Source organism: Idiotropiscis lumnitzeri, chromosome 18 (assembly GCF_059441095.1).
Source record: "Idiotropiscis lumnitzeri isolate Australia: NSW breed Sydney's pygmy pipehorse chromosome 18, RoL_Ilum_1.0, whole genome shotgun sequence".
Classification (NCBI taxonomy): domain Eukaryota; kingdom Metazoa; phylum Chordata; class Actinopteri; order Syngnathiformes; family Syngnathidae; genus Idiotropiscis; species Idiotropiscis lumnitzeri.
In genome coordinates this window covers 10913979-10930175 of record NC_142408.1, presented here as the reverse complement: position 1 = coordinate 10930175, position 16197 = coordinate 10913979, and the positions used below count along the sequence as shown (strand labels likewise).

The 16197-nt window shown below is 40.7% G+C and overlaps 1 protein-coding gene across 1 annotated transcript in view; it reads left to right on the top strand.

Annotated features, from left to right (window-relative positions):
- Window positions 1-5117: 5117 nt before the first annotated feature.
- The window catches only part of nsmfa (NMDA receptor synaptonuclear signaling and neuronal migration factor a), a 37061-nt gene continuing 25981 nt past the window's right edge, over window positions 5118-16197 (top strand). The window contains exon 1 of the mRNA XM_088281286.1: window positions 5118-5474. Within this exon, the coding sequence (XP_088137412.1) occupies window positions 5404-5474 (71 nt within the window). The 5' untranslated portion in view covers window positions 5118-5403. The remainder of the gene's footprint in view (window positions 5475-16197) is intronic.

Genomic DNA, 16197 nt, shown 5'->3' with positions numbered 1-16197 from the left:
TTCTTTTGTAGAATTCATTCTGCTGCTACCATCAGCTGCTGAGAGAAAACATACCGGCTGCGGTAGATCACGGGCCTTGTACGCCAATGAGCCTCCTGGACTCTGTAGGCTTTCCCCTATGGCCTGTCACAGTATAGAAAGTGGGAAAACTTTACAACCTTTAAATATTGAGCAAAAACCCAGGTTGAACTAAATTTCAAAGTAATGGGGTGCCCAAACATAGTAGAAGAAATTTGAGTGCAAATGAATGTAAACAGTCTAGGTAGATAAAGTGATCGTAAGAGCTTTGTATATTAATTAGAGAGTGGCCCCCTCACCAAGACGCTAACCTCCTTGCAAGTTTTGCTCCATGTCCACGCATGTAATGGGTTTCTGCTGGCAGCTGCTCTACTAAACATGAAGTGTGTGCCCACTCCACTCGCAGTTCTTGATAAGGATCTGCCTGTATGGCACTTTATTTCTTCGCAAGCCTGCTTACTGCCTGCCTCTGGACGCTTTCACGCTCCGTTTATCCATCACGGCTTCCCTTTGTAATTGTATGCACTCGCGCTTCTTATGGCAAAATTGATGTGCTGGCACGAGTCCTCATACACAGAGGGGATAAATGTCTGCTGGCTGACCTTGTTTGAGATTTTTCTTCTGCAGCTGGACTAGATGGGTGGGAGTGGAGCTTGGTAAAACAAGAAATCAGTGGTTCAGGGAAGAATTTATGAGATAGGACAAAGGATAGTTATGTGTGCTTTTTAGAGCCAGAACACAGCATGTGAGAAGGCCCTTTTGAATTTTTATTTTTTTTGCTTTTGTTATTATTTGACCAGCTGAATTGCCTTTTTTTGGGCTTCCCAATGCACAAAACCAAATATATTCACAAATATCTTGCAGCTATTTTCATGCCATGGTCTTCGTTGTCACGGCGTGACATCAACCCACCTCACTTATCCCCCCCCAATATTAGCATAATAGAGATTATGAGGGGGTATTCAGCACTCAGATTCAGCTTCACAATATATGCATTCAGACAAACTACACACAAACACACGTTTTCTCCACCCTGCTGACGGATTACGCTATCAATCATCTCCTTCCACCAGCGCACTTCATTTCTATGCCTCACTTGTGTCACTCTACGGCCGCCATCCATCTCACCTGACCCTCCTCCGCCTTGGCAGCTGAGCGTGCACCGTGCCCTCACTTCCACTGTAATATGCAGCGGCTTTCTAGTCACACGAGACATCAGTCTCCTAATGCTATGCCACTCCTCCTCGCGCCCATGTTGCGCCTTTTTTAATCTTCACTGTGTCCTTGCAAATACTCATCATTTCGCATCATCCCTCATCTCCAGCCCGCCTTCGTCATGAGAATGGCTTTCAGCGTGACAATGGTTGACTTTAAGTGGCGCATGCTCATGTTTGTGTCAGAAATATAGCACAAATCTTCAAAGATCCGTGTTGGACAGGTGAGACAGGTTATATATTTTTTTGATTTGGTATTCACATTCAACGGACTGGTAGGAGCAATAATGGTTAGCAAAATTACAACTAGCATGCAGTAAATCTGGCAATCCCTGTTGAACATCTGTGGAAAGAGCTTATACATTCTGTACAGTCTGGAGACGATTGCTTTGAAACCGGAAACAACTCGAGCTCTTTGCTCATGTGAAATAGGCCACAAAACGTAAAGTAGGTCTTATTGAAATTTGCAGAAATTGTTTCATTCTTGCAGTAATTGTCTCACTATGTTTTGCAACAAAATACTCAGTCTACAGAGTCAAGTCAGCAATATTTTTGTCAACCACTTATTTATTATTTATTTTTTTACTGGGACTCTTTTAGCTCTCACAATTAAAACAACATTTAGTGTTACTATTACTATTGTCAGAGTTATGTAAGTTAATTTATTGACCGCTATGGGTGTTAAAATGAAATCCAGCTTTTTTTTAACAGCAGTTTGCCTGTATTTGTAAAAAAAAAAAAAATGGTGGGTTGTAAAAAAAAAAAAAAAAAAAATGGTGCGTATTTACAGTTTGTCATTTTATCAATTTTTCACTGGACACCATTAGTAGTTTTTCTTTGCTCACAATAAAGTAGAATAATAATACATGTGAAAGACTCAAAAAAAAAAAAAGTCTCGCGCACACAAGTGTATTTAAAACACCTCTTTGAATGGTACTTGTCCATTTCCAATGATAGTTTTGCTGTTGATGTTGTTACTTGAAAAAATAAAAACAAACCAATGAAAGCTACACTTGACTGACTGCTGTCGTGACTGCTGCAGACTTTGCCATTGATCTGTATTGCAACCAGTCAAGCGCTGACTGCTCAGGGTCAAAGGAGACATGAATATCTTTGGTCGATGTGAATTTCCCACCTAGCTTTCCCTTTTCTCTGTTTTTCACATATGGCCCACATTTTGAGCAGGAAAACTAAAACGGTCATCTCCCTTTTCTGTGCCCCCTGATGCCCATTCACATTTCTCTTCCTCTTTCTTTTTTTCCCCCCTTGCTTTTCCTCCTCATTCATCCCTCCTCATCTACAGTCCATCGGTGCACGGTCTCGGTCCAACTCGCCTGAAATAATTTATTACTTAATGGCCTACAGGAGCTCACACCACCCCAATGGGACTGCTTTATTTATTGATTTTCATTCCCATCTCTGTCTCTGTGTACAGCTTCGTGTGTGTGGGGGTGTGGGTGTGTGCGTGTGTGCATGCTGTGCACATAGCAAAATCTATAAGAGGCTCAAGGACATCTTGTGAATTTGCGATGCCGTTGAATTGACCCGCGGGTTGAAGGAGTATTCGCTTTGATGCTCGAAGGTTAATCGGCCGTTAAGGCGCAATTTGTCTCCTGCTCAGGCTGTTATCGGTTTGCATGACGTGTGTGTGTGTGTGTGTGTGTGTGTGTGTGCATATTTGGGATTTTTTTTTTTTTCGTACCAAATGTAAGAACTGCTCCAGAGTTTTCTAGTTCTACACTTGCTTATTTTAAATGATTGATTTGTGACTAAGCGGTCACGGCAATTCTTTTGAATCCAAAGGAACTCCACGATGAATGAAAGTATTGCATTCATCCAAAATGTGGAAAAAGTGAAGCGGTGTGAATATTACCTGTATGTACTGAAAAATCAGCTGTGGTTTATCTTTAGCCTTTAGCCCCTTATGTCATTATATCTGCACCGTGCAACAACAGAAAATGTTTTTTTTATTCTTTTGTATTTTATTTACTCAGAGAAATCCCACCCAGATGGTCCCATGAGGCAGCCAAGATAGGCTACGTGTTTTGTTTTTACACGCCCAGATCAGATCATTGTATGTGTGTCGGATGATGGGGGATGAATCCCGGCTTCAAAAGTCTGTGCATTTGAAGAGCCTTACCTACTATGTACAGGTATGAACCACCCCTGCACATTTGGCTGACTTGTTTTTTCCATGAGTATGACAGTCAAGAATATATTAAAAAACAAACAAAAAGCAAAGCTTGCATCTTCTATAACATCAAAGGGTGCATAGGTTTATTGTACAGCTAGTAACTTCTTTTTGCACTTGAATAGATTTGTTTTACTTATTTTTTATTTTATCTACCTTTTACACTTGTTTGACAGTTACAGAGGAGGATAAAAATGAGTGTTGTACTCAACTTCCGCTCTTGTTCAATATATTGTTTTTTTTTTCATTATGCCACTACAGGGCTTGGTGATTTTGCATGTCTCTCACCTAAGCAAAACGTGCAAACGGTATTTCAAAAGTTATTTTGTTGTTCATTTTGTCATTCAGTGGTCATACACATGCACAATGATGGCGCGACTTAAAACATTGCATGTGAAGGTTGTTTGAAATGTTTGAAAATTTCCTTAAAGGTGGAAATTACAATTTTCCAAATTAATACAAATTCAACTTTTTTTGTCATATCATAAACTATCAGTATGACATGACAGTAGCACAGAAAAAAAGGTGACAAAAATCCACCATCTCTGACCCAATCTTGTACATCCAATAAGAGATTTTTAAGAAACCATTGTGCCTGAAAAAAAGCAACCACTCCAACACTGAAGGCGTGGCCAGTGATGTGACAATTGCACTTGCACTTGCAGGCACACTTACAGTATAATGGGCGCACCCCACACAAAAAAGTAAAAAACATGTACATTTAGCAAACAGGAGCAAACAACAAAGAAGCAACAAAAGAAAGAACTGCAGTAAGCCTGTCACAATTGAATATTTTTACAATCGATTGTTGTATCGATTGTTTTGTCAAATTTTAGTTTGCATTAAAGTGTATTGCACCACAATTCCCCCCCCAATTACTGTTTATTAATGAATTATTGTTTATTTGGTATTGTTTAGTGATTTAAAAAAAAATAACATCTGAGCAATTAACCAATACGACTCCAGAGTAATTGATGTTTACTCACCGAAACAGTTTTGAAATTGATTCACTTACTGGTTCGGTCATTATTTTCCCAAGTAGATGTTTGCAAATGACTTATTTTGATTCAACACAAAACAAAACTCCAGAAATCAGAAAGTAATTACTATTAAGAGGCTGAAATCAGAGGTTTTTGACAATTTCATGTTAAACAATTGCCATAAACGATTACTCGATTATCAAAAATAGTTTTCAATTAATTTGATAATTGATTAGTTGTCAATTAATTGATTAGTTTTGACACCTTTAAACTGAAGCAAGGATATATTCTGCAAACTCTGCCTTTCAACATTGCCCATGCAGCTCATAAAGGTTTTACACTGGCCATGGCTTGACCCAGGCGCGGATAAATTCAATTTTTTATTATTTCCTGTGGGAGAAAATTGTGCGGGAATATAAACAAATCAAATCAACCAGCGTCCACCGTGATGATGCATTACACACTCGGGCTCCCAACCAATGCACACGTTGCAGGGGTTCCTGCAGGGAATGCCACCACTCGTGTCCATCACATGCCACTTCCACAGCCCCTCCCCTTTGTGCTGCAGCTGCAGCTGCAGCTGCTGCTGGTGATGGTGTGATGATCTCTCCACCCGCTCTCTCTCTCTCTCTCTCTCTCTCTCTCTCTCTCCCTCCCTCTCTCTCCCTCTCTCTCTCTCTCTCTCCCTCCCTCTCTCTCCCTCTCTCTCTCCCTCTCCCTCTCTCTCTCCCTCTCTGGCTCTGTCTTTGCGCGACCACGTCAATGAAACGCCGAACAGAGAGCAAGGAGGATCCCACGCGTGTATTTCCACGCGGACTCCTGCGCACGTGCTCCCTTCTTTTTCTTTTTTTTCCGGTGGATTTCTTCTTTGTCGCATTCCTCCATTCCAAGAAAGAGCAAGAGAGAGTGTGTGTTTTTCATTTGTATTTATTTGTATTTTTTTTTGTATTATTAGTGGTGGGAATGATCTGCTTTCCGTCTGCATCGTTTCCATGTCAGCATGGGAACCGCTGCGTCCAAAAGGAGGAATTTGAGAAACGACGCGATATCATCTGTGGCGGCAAAAGTTAGGTGAGTGACAGCCCAGCTTGGCTCCCTTTTCATTTCCGTGTGTATGTTTAAAGTTTTTGTTCTAATAATATGAAAGATATGAGCTTGTTTTTTTTTTTTTTTTCTGGTCCTGTCCTAAATGGCGCATCAAAATTCTTAGGGAGTCCAACGCAGGACACATTGTACACTCGAGTCTCTGTGTTTGTGAATGAAGCGTCGTCGTCTAATGAGTGTCATGCAGCATGACTTTATTTTATTGGATTTTTTTTTTGTGGGGGTGTGGAGGCTCCCAGATTAAATCATGTCAATCTGTCTGTCACTCAATCTAAGTGATCAGCCATCATTCTCACTTCCGTCTCTCAAAGCAGACACTTTGGCAGGAGTCCCGATAGGCTGATGTGTATTTATTTAATTTTTAAAATATACATGGAGCAATCCTGCTTCCGTGATGCAGAATCATTCCAATTCTATCAATGAATGACCTTGACTCAGCATCACAGATGTGGGCCGATGTGATGTTACGTCATCTACCTTGTTCTGCTCTCCCGCTTTCTCCCTCATGTCTTTTAACCTCGCACAGCCTTGTTTGCATGCAGCGCTACGTTTGTATGTGTGCCACCTTGAGAGGAGATGTGCTTCTCATACAGATTGGCGAGTGGCTGCACAGGCTGTCCTGAGTGGGAAGCCTGCATTGTTAGGAAGGCGACGGGAGAGGAAGGAGATTTCCATTCTTCAAATGGACTCCAGTGTTCCCCAGTCGGTTAATGAGTGGCTTCTACGATAGCTGTCCTGCGCGAACCATAATAGAGCATTGCCACATATGTAGACCTTCAGAGTACACATGTTCTGATTTTCAACATCTTAACCAACACCCAACTCATTAGGGGAAAATTGTCTCATGCTTTTGTAGTATGTGGTGTTCTCGAGGTGGCCGACAGCACACTACACAAATAACAATATCTCAACGGCAATCCTGAGTCTCCACCCTAAACCAGATGTCTGTCGTCGCACCAAAACCGACCTGTGAAAGGGAGTGTGGTGCCACAGCTCTTCTGGATTGCCAGAAATGTTTCCGACTAGTACAGTGAATCAGCAGTAAAGGGAAATCTCATTTAAATCACATTTAACGGCAAGCATAAAACGCAAACACAGTTGGTATTTTCATATCTATCTGGTCGATGTACTTTTAACGCCTTAATTGGCATGAACCTCTTAAGTCGGCCATTACAATCAAAAACATTGAGTGCAATGTTGTATAATGTCATTTGATAACATTGCTATGGGTCTGATGTCCTTAAAAATTTTAAGTACTTGAGGAGTGTTAATGAGCCAAACCACCAGCAGAGGGGAGCGGTCCACCATTTTAGATTCAAAATCCACTCTGTTTGCCAACTGTTTACAGGACAAGACCTCACTGTCATGGCACCAAGACAGTCCACAGACTTTTAGTTGGGCATTCTGAAGTATATATTTGAACAGGGAACATGTGTCTATATATATATATATATATATATATATATATATATATATATATATATATATATATATATATATCAAAACTGGAAATATGAATATGAATATACAAAGTCACACAGGCCTAAGCCAGGTCGGGTAAGTAGGGAGGTTGTTCCAGCTCAGAAAAGATCTTGTCAACCAGGAACTGTCAGATGCTCGAAGTATTGCAGAAGCAGCCATGAGTTGTCCTGCCACAACGCTAGCTTCTTTTCGCGCTATGAACAAAGAAAATGGCGCAAGATCTTGTTGTAGACGTGCTGGTTGAACGTCTGGCTCACATTGAAGGACAAAACGTATAATTTGTAGTCCGGGTTTGAAATATAATTTCTGCGACACAAGTCCTGGAACTCTTCGAACATACTTCACATACAGTTTGTGCATGTGTTTAATTATGTGTGGTCTGAGAACAGACGAAAGCATGCATAGTTTTGTTGTGAGCATTGTTTTTAACTTTAATATTCCAAATCCACCGAGAAGACTAGAACAGTTCATTCATTTTGTTTTTGTGGCGGCACAAAATCTACTTATGGCACTAACAGTTTGGACACTCAGCAACATTTTGAGACGCGGGCCAATGAGAAGTCAGGTTGTGGCTCTTGGTTGGTGGGCCGTACAATGTGAGCGCTTAAATCGTTAGCTTTTGACTTTAACTCGCAGGGGATTCACTTGTGAGGTGTGAGTTGCAATTAGCGCGAGCTACTAAATCTCACTGTCGTGCATAAGTCAATATGAAAATTCCACAACGCTTCATAGGGCTCATTCATAGCTGCCCCATTGGCCAACGACATAATGAGGCTTATTCGGGACTGGACAGCGAGAGAGTCAACAGGAACAACTTTTGTTGTTATGCAATCATCACACAATTGAATCTCGACTCTCTATTAACTTGAAATTACATTTACATACCACTTGCTTGTCAAGCGTTAAAAAAATAAGACCTTTAGTCACGTTTTCACCAAAAAGTACAGTTATGGTATGTCTTTGTTGGTGGATGTGGTGTTAGCTTAGTTTTTTACCGTACCAAATTGTTGGTTGCCTTTGACTTACAACAGCCCGTTTGGAAACAAAAAGCCATAAATGGGCAAACGAATAGCATTGGCGTTGCGGTGTTATAACCCTGAATACATATTTGCCCGACATCCACCGACCAATACTAGCAGTTATTATATATATATTTTGCTTTGTGAAATGTGAACAATATCCCGGCAGCTTACGGACTCAGTTGTGAAACTGTTTTTCGCGCGTGTCTCTGCCCAACTTTACTGCCCCCTTGTGGCCAAAACTACATTCCCAAAGAAGGCACACAATTGTGGCGAAAATGTGGCCAAAACTGTTTCATCCTGCACATTCTAATGAATTTGGTCATGTATGTTTTTCTAAATTACATTATTACAATTTTTTTTAAATGAATAACATTGTATAGGGGGCGCTCGATGGTATGTTCATTCGTTTTAATGAGCTACAAGCACAAAAGCACAAAATTAAATTTCACTTGTGTCCAATATTTCATGGTTTGCCAAATTTAAGGACAGCTTTCGTCCACAGTTGAATACCCTACCCTTAATTAAAGAGTCGTATGTCATAAAATCCTCTCTAAAAGTAGTCAGGCGTATGGCCCGGTTTAATTTTGGTGTGTTATTAGCGTTATGAACCTTGGCTCCTGCTGATGGGAAACGCTGCTCAATCACATCCAATATTTATTAGCTACTCACCGGCACATGACCCTGCAAATGTACAGGCAAGCATGCCAAAGTGCTATTCGCTATATGTTAACAAGCAAACACAGAAGTACATTCGTTTGTTGATGCGCCTTTAAGTGGTTGGCGTCGCGAGTGACGTCGGATGTTAGCGTTTGCTTCATGCTCCTTGTGAGTGTTTTCATCTTACATTTGTGTGTTTGACTGCTTGTTCCATTCAATAAATAGCTCATAGTGCATTGGCGACTGATTTTTGTTCGTTTGTTTTAATCGAGTGACATGTCTGAAGTTTGGTTCGTATTTCATTGACAAAGTGACGGTTAAGAAAAACACATAGTATGGGGCACTTGATAGCATGCTCTGTAATTAATTACTTAGTAATTACTCTCCTTTTTTCTAATGGAATATGGGAAAGATTATTTGTCTTCAGTTTTTTTTTTTTTTTTTTTTTAGACCCCACACGTGCCAAATAAAAAAATGTGTGTGCTTACAGGTCTTATAGTGTGTTTAGTGCGAAACATGACTACTCTTCACCAAAATAAAATCATGAATACAACAAGGCATGGTGGCAGCAGCTTAAAACTGACAACAAAAAAAATCACGGCAGGAAAAGCCTACTGGAACATCAGAAACTGATTTGGAGTTACTCGGTCACTTTTAAGGTGGCAGTTGTGTGCTGACTCTTTCTAACTTGAGTTTGAGAAGATTTTCAAAGAGTGGTTCAGATTATAGGTCCCATTAATGGTCCCCCCCCCAAAATTGGAATGATATATCTTGAGTTCACAAAAATTTGAACAGGAGTATGCAGACTTTTTAGATCAATTGTGTTATTGTCACTTTTTGAGCTGATCAGGGGGCGGGGGGATTCACTTACAACATATTCCACACTGCTGAATTATCCATCATGATTATCGATTATCATTCTTGAAAAACATCTGAGGGCCTTTGCTAGCAGTCTTAAAACCCACAATACCAGTCTTGGTCTCGATACCGCATTTTGCAGGTCTTGGTCTTGTCTCATTCTCGAATTGGCCAGACTTGTGATTTTCTTTCGAGACTAGCGCTGATCTGCAATTCTTCAACTTCAGGAAAAAGTTGTCACCTGTCCTGAAACGCTGATTGGTGTCAAGAATGACATCTGACCAGAAACCCTTTGCTCCAATTAATCAATAATTAATATTAATAATTCAAATCAAACAAGTAATTTAATATATCCGAGTCTTGTATAAAGCTGATCCTGTATTGTCGTGGGAAGTGGCACAGGACAGGAACACCATTCAGATGTAGTGTCTTTTTCATAACATTGTGGCTGGCAGGAGAAAAGCTACTCGATGGCAAAGAGAGTATGTCTTCATGTTTATGGATGGCTGGTTACGAAACGGGTCACTCGCTCGCCTCCAGCAGCTCATGAGACACAATACGGCACTGAGAGTCTTGAATGGAGCTCTCCAATTCTGTCAGATGGATTGTAAAAAGCTTTGAAGGCGACGCGAGGGGAGGGGAGGAGGCCTGATGCAGTCACGCCCCGAGGCCGCCGGACAAGGGGTTAGCACTGTGAGGGGTGCGACAGATGAAAGGATTTTACACACGGATGCAAATGAATTATCCTCAGTGTATCCACGATGGTCGACAGGTGTGCTTTTCTTTTGTCACGAGCCACTCTATTTGGTTGCATAATGACCCCCCCCCCTCGCCCCCCCTTGAACTAATAATTATACGCGCTGACGTTAAGAACAAACCCTCTGTAGTCAGCAGGATCTTTTTTTTTCATCAACAATGCTGGTTACACTTTTTGATTCGTGAAATGTCCTCACTTGTTTAACAATTTCACCATCACACATTTTCCTCTCCATCTGTCTTCCTCCTCTTCCTCTTTGTAGACCGACTATAAATGTGTCACCATTAAACGTGCTGACTGACTGACTGAATTTTTATTGGGACATTGCAGATTTATTGAAAGTATGTCAACTCAAGTTGATCAGAGACTGTCTTGACTCTTTATTTTTTGCTGTAGGTTTTTTATGACGCCTCTGTTAAATCCAGAACATGATTTGCAAATCAATAAGCTACAACAGAACTTACAAGGTTGAACGTAATCTGTTCCGAGATGCTCCGAGTTGTGTGGATTTGTGAAAAGTTGGAAAGACGTTCTCTTGGAAATAGCGTGATTGGGTAAACTATCATCATAAAACCTTTACTAGCATATTACTTTATTAAAGCATTACAACATACACCAGTCCACGAAGAACAGCATTGAAGAACCCTGCTTCAGATCTTTAGGCCGCAAAATACTACAAGGCTGCAAAATGAGGAAAAATTTGTTGTTTTACAACACTTCAAACATTCAAGAGAGTTAATCAGTTTGTTCTCAAGCGATCTTCAACACTAAAGACTGCTTAATAATGTGTAAAAAATAAGTATAGCCTGACCAATAGTATCCATTTGTGAAAGGTTGCAGTATTTTGGGTCCCATACCAAATTTTTAATGGAACCCGAAACTGATTGGAAAAATGCCATGATTGTTTATTGACCTATATCAGATGTACCTTCTTAGTTTCGATCACTTTGAATCAATTTGGCAGAGGTTGCTGCGTTCCAAACCATCCATCATCCGATCCGCTTCACCTCTCTAATCTCGTTGCACACTTGAGTACAATGACAATAAAGGGATTTCTGATTCTGATTCTGATTCTCACGAGGGTCCCGGGCATGCTGGAGCCTGTCCCAGCTGTCTTCGGGCAGTAGGCGGGGTACACCCTGGACTAGTTGCCAGCCAATTGCGTGCGTCTAAGACCATCCCTGTAAAAACGTGTCCAGTAATTTCTGGAGTTGATTGTTGTATCATTCATCAAGTGTTGTTGCCATTTCAATCGTCTTGCGTATCCCGCGCTTGGCTTAACTTACAATCACAAATAAAGAGCCCACGCAGCAGGCCTCTCAACAGGTTCCTGCTGCAAAGCTGCGCGTACTGCTAGGAGACCTAATTCAATTAGTCCATCCGAGAGGATGAGGAGATTCAATCAAAGAGCGCCGAGAGTGGGGCATCTGTTTGCTTGGCAGCCCATTGTTTACAACGGCGAGACGCCTGGAGGGACATTAGGTCTGATGGCATTCAAACCAATGGGAACGCTGCCAGCAAGTGTTTTTAACCACAAGACTCCTGTCCTCCTCAGATATATGGTCACTGTGTTAAATGGCACCGGGAATAGCCGGCAGACAATCAAATGGGAGTCGATAATTTGATGACTTAGTGGCCGTAATTTATCATAAGTGTCCTTCAGTGTCGACCTGCAATGTAACGCTTGTAGTTGAGAAGACACCGCACCATCCATCATGTGTGGAGTGTATATGCGTATAGATTTACTGAATGTATAACTTTCTTACAGATGCAACGGCAGAAAACGTGCCATTGTGTTATAGAAAGTAGAAAGAATCTGAAATTATATCGGAGGAAGCTAAATTTAATTAAAAAAACAAAAACGTCTGCTCAGTGCTAAAAAAAATGGCAATCTAATAAAAGAAAATTAAAAATTAAAAAAGACTCTGGGTTAAAGGCACAACGCAAGACAAATTGCATGAGGGAAAATAGACGGTTTTGATGTAATTTCGGATTTAATGGTACGAGATGGTGTGGATAGTCTGCAGAACCTTCTGTCTACATTATGTTGACTTGAAGGCTACCCCAGCTGAAAAGTGATTTGAGTGCCACTGAAAAAAAGAATTTCAGCAAAATTGTGCTTTTACATTGTAGGAATTACAAAGGCTTTTGGGGAGCTTTCTGAAAACAAAAGAAAAGAAAAACAAAATGAAAAGAAAAGCAAAATATGCAATAAAAAGTCTGAACGTGATGACAATGCCAAAAGCAGTGAGAAAAATCAGACAGAACAATGTCGGTGTATTATGGGAAATAGTTTTTTTTTGTGTTTTTTTTAAGGGGGAAAAAAGGAAAATAAGTTTTAATTCTCGACATGAGAATAAAGTTCGAAAAAAGTCTGCATGACACAATGGGGATAATGTGTATCATAAGGGAGGAAGTTGAGCGGTTAAGATTTGAAGGAATTATGTTGTCATACAAAAATATGTTTAAAAAACAAAACATATCTTTTGCTATGATAATAATAAAACCTGACATAATATTATCCAGATGTAATATTATGAGAATAAAAATCATGTTAGGAGATTAAAGTTGTAATGTAACGACCAGTCATATTTTTAAGGAATTCAAAAGTTGTGATAATACAAGATTAAAGTCGTAAAGACAAGAACATTTCAAAGTGCGTTATATTATTATTATTATTATTATTATTATATTAGAGCTCCTAGATTGCATTACATTTCAAATTGCCCGTCAAACACTTCTTCCACTTCTCATCATAGAGAAACCAAACAAGAATTTGTTTTAATGACGGACTGAGAGGCGCCTTTCTCGCTCGCTTTCATTCTCCATTTCCTGTCACATAATGCATGATGATGGCCAGTGTTGAGCAGCATTGTTTGCCGATTCCAATCAACCGGCCTGCTGAATAATGCAACGCGAGCGCGGAACTTCAGAGGGACACCTGCTGATTAGAGCGACTGCCGCTTTCATCATGAGGGTCCGTCGTGGACGGGGCACAAATACTGCACTGCTGCTACCTTTGTGAAGACCTTGTCATGTGACCCTTAATCAAAATCTGCACTCTTAAAACTGTTGTGTCAAAAGTAACCCAAATTGGGTGGAATAGCTAACCGAGTGCTGGGTCCAAAAGGGACCGCGCCAATGCTGGGTTATTTACGCACATTGGGTTAGGGAATTGACCTAGCATGCTAGGTCAAGATTTTGATCCAAACGAGGGTTAAAAGCTACTCATACTGATGAGTTCATGCTACTGAGAAATGTATAACTGCGGTGAAAAATAAGACTCGTATGAGCAATGTGTTCTAAAACAAGGAAGCAAATTTTCCCTGTCACGGGGGTCACTCACATGATGTTTGGCAGTTTCCTGCCGTACTGCAATAAAGTGTAATTGCACATCCACTCCAGTAGTTGGCAGTGGCGCTCTCCTTGCCCATTGTGCGCAGTGAGTATTAACTCTCCGGTGTAGTTTGTTTTGCAACGAAAATGCTATTATTTATAATTGCGGCGGAGAGTGGGTATTGGTGGTGGGGCGCAAATTGTTTTCTTCTAGCCAGGGGGGCGTAACAGAAAATAATTGAGAAGCACTGGGTAAAAGTAAGATATTCTGCTGGAAATTCACAGCTACCCAGTGGGTGGGCTATGAAAACAACCCAGCATTTTGTAGCCATAACCTCAGAACTGGGTATGATACATGTTGCGAGTGGCTGGTCGTCCCATACTTCTATCTTTTCTTTTGAGATGAATCCATCGCTGCGATTGAGGATTAGCGGCTTGGATGGCGGATGGATGAATCCATCCTTGTAAGGATACACAAGAAACATTCCTTTGCTGTGTTGGAGCTGAGTGGTTGTAACACGTCAAGTCTCTGAGGAAGGCTTAACATCCGGGCCTAAAGTGGAGTCTGGTTTAACGTGGAAGCTCACTGGTGAGGATAAACACCCGAGTCACTCGTCTCAATTCTTTAAGGCTGTTCAATTCACATTTAATTTTTGGGGGAGTTTTGTTTTGGTCTGTAAATCAATTAGTTAAAGATTATGCCAATCCCCACATTTGGGTCAGTTGGACCTTGAAATGTAAATGCAGTTTCCTCGAGACTTCCTTAACTTCTCCGAGTCCCTGAAGCATTTGAACTCATTTGTTTTTTGTCTATAAAATTTGGATTTGACTGCTTATAGGAGTTTACTGTTAGTTCATCTTTAACGCAGTTTCATTTCATCAGACAAAGCAGCTTTTTTCACTCACTTTGTCCCTTGAGGAATCTACCGAAGAGCAAGAGAGTGAGAGACAAGGCAAATGGGGAAAGTGAAAGTGCATCAATCCAAATTTATAATGTTTGGGAGTGAAGGAAGAGCTGAGTGCATCAGAGATTTTTATTTTTTTTCCTGTGTTGCGTTCTTAGTAGTTCTTTGATTTGTGATTTGTGTTGGTGGTTCAAATGGGCTAGGCACAACCATGCTCAAAAAGGAAAACACCTTCATTTTCCTAAATATGCAGGAGGGTAATACTGCTGCTGTTACTGAGAACGCGTCCGATTATAGTGCCGGAGGGCATTAATATCGACTTGATGAATTATGAATGATAATAAAGCCATGAGCACCAATTTAGTCAAAAAAAGGCATGTTAACTTGCAGCAGATTCACTAGTTACTCAGCCAGTACTTACTTGGTGACGCCAGTTACTGGTCATTTGTCTGCTAAGGATGAGTCAAGAGTTGGAAAATAGACAAGTTGAGAGGACTACATCACCGCTTATGAAACCAGCATGCATTCATACGGCTTCTTTCTCCTTACCGTGAACATTTTTTAAACAGTGGACTCATGCGTTCATTTGGTCATTTTTGTACATCTCAGTAGTGCGATTATTACTGCGTCCATTATTGTAGCTCTGTCGCTGTGCATCATTTGCACATTTTCCATCAGTATTAACGCGCATTCTCTGAAGTCTTCAAAGATTCTAAGCTAAAAGCAACATTGAGTACTGTAGGACCCAAGCTGTTATTCCAGTGTAGACCGCTGGCACTTCACTCTCGCATAGCGATTAGCATGGCGTCCCCGTCTTCTCCGGTTAATTACTACTCGCCCTCCTTTTGTGAGAACGCTACTTGCCAGAAGTGTAGCTTATTGGCTGCCTTGGAGGCAATGAAGAGTGACTTAGTTGAGCTGCTCTTCACCGTGTCTCCTAATGCTTGCTAATGCGAGGTTCAGTTGGTCTCCTAATAAACGAGGACTGTGCTACCCAGACCTGTGCTGTCAGTCACCTCCACTTTGATTTAGCACAACCAAAATTTACTCCTTAACATCAAAATGCGTTGGTTCCTTGTTGGCCCAAGCCGCTATATTTTATGAAAATTTATTGAATAGATTTTGCCAACAAATAAAGCAATCAGAGAGAATTATCGCACGAGAATTGCTCGCGGGATTTATTAATATTAATAGTGTTCGAGTCATACCCACTCTTCTCATTTCCGCTTTTCATTCCCCATCACAATAATGGACTGTTGTTCCTATAATTATTGCGGTTGTATATTTCCCATTGGTGAGCTGTGTACTCTTCTGTTCTTCCGCTCGTTTGCATCATGCTGCATAGCGGTGACATCACTCAAAATGCAAAATGGGTCTCAAGCTTGAGGCGGAATTATTTTCTAAAATGACAGAGAAGCACAACCATTTCCTGATCCGAAGAGTTCTGTTAAGCGACACATTTTTCTGTATTCATTAGAAAGCATCCCGAAATATTTCAGTTTAGCTGTGTAGGTTGAAGCATGACACACTGATGTCCCTTGATTGGTCACAAAAGATCTTCCTTGTTCGGCTATAAGAGGGGAGTAGGAGGACAACAGAAAACAGTCTAAAAAAAAAAAGTGACTTATGACAGAATTTGGTGGTATTTTATCTCGTCTTTGTGGCTCATGTTA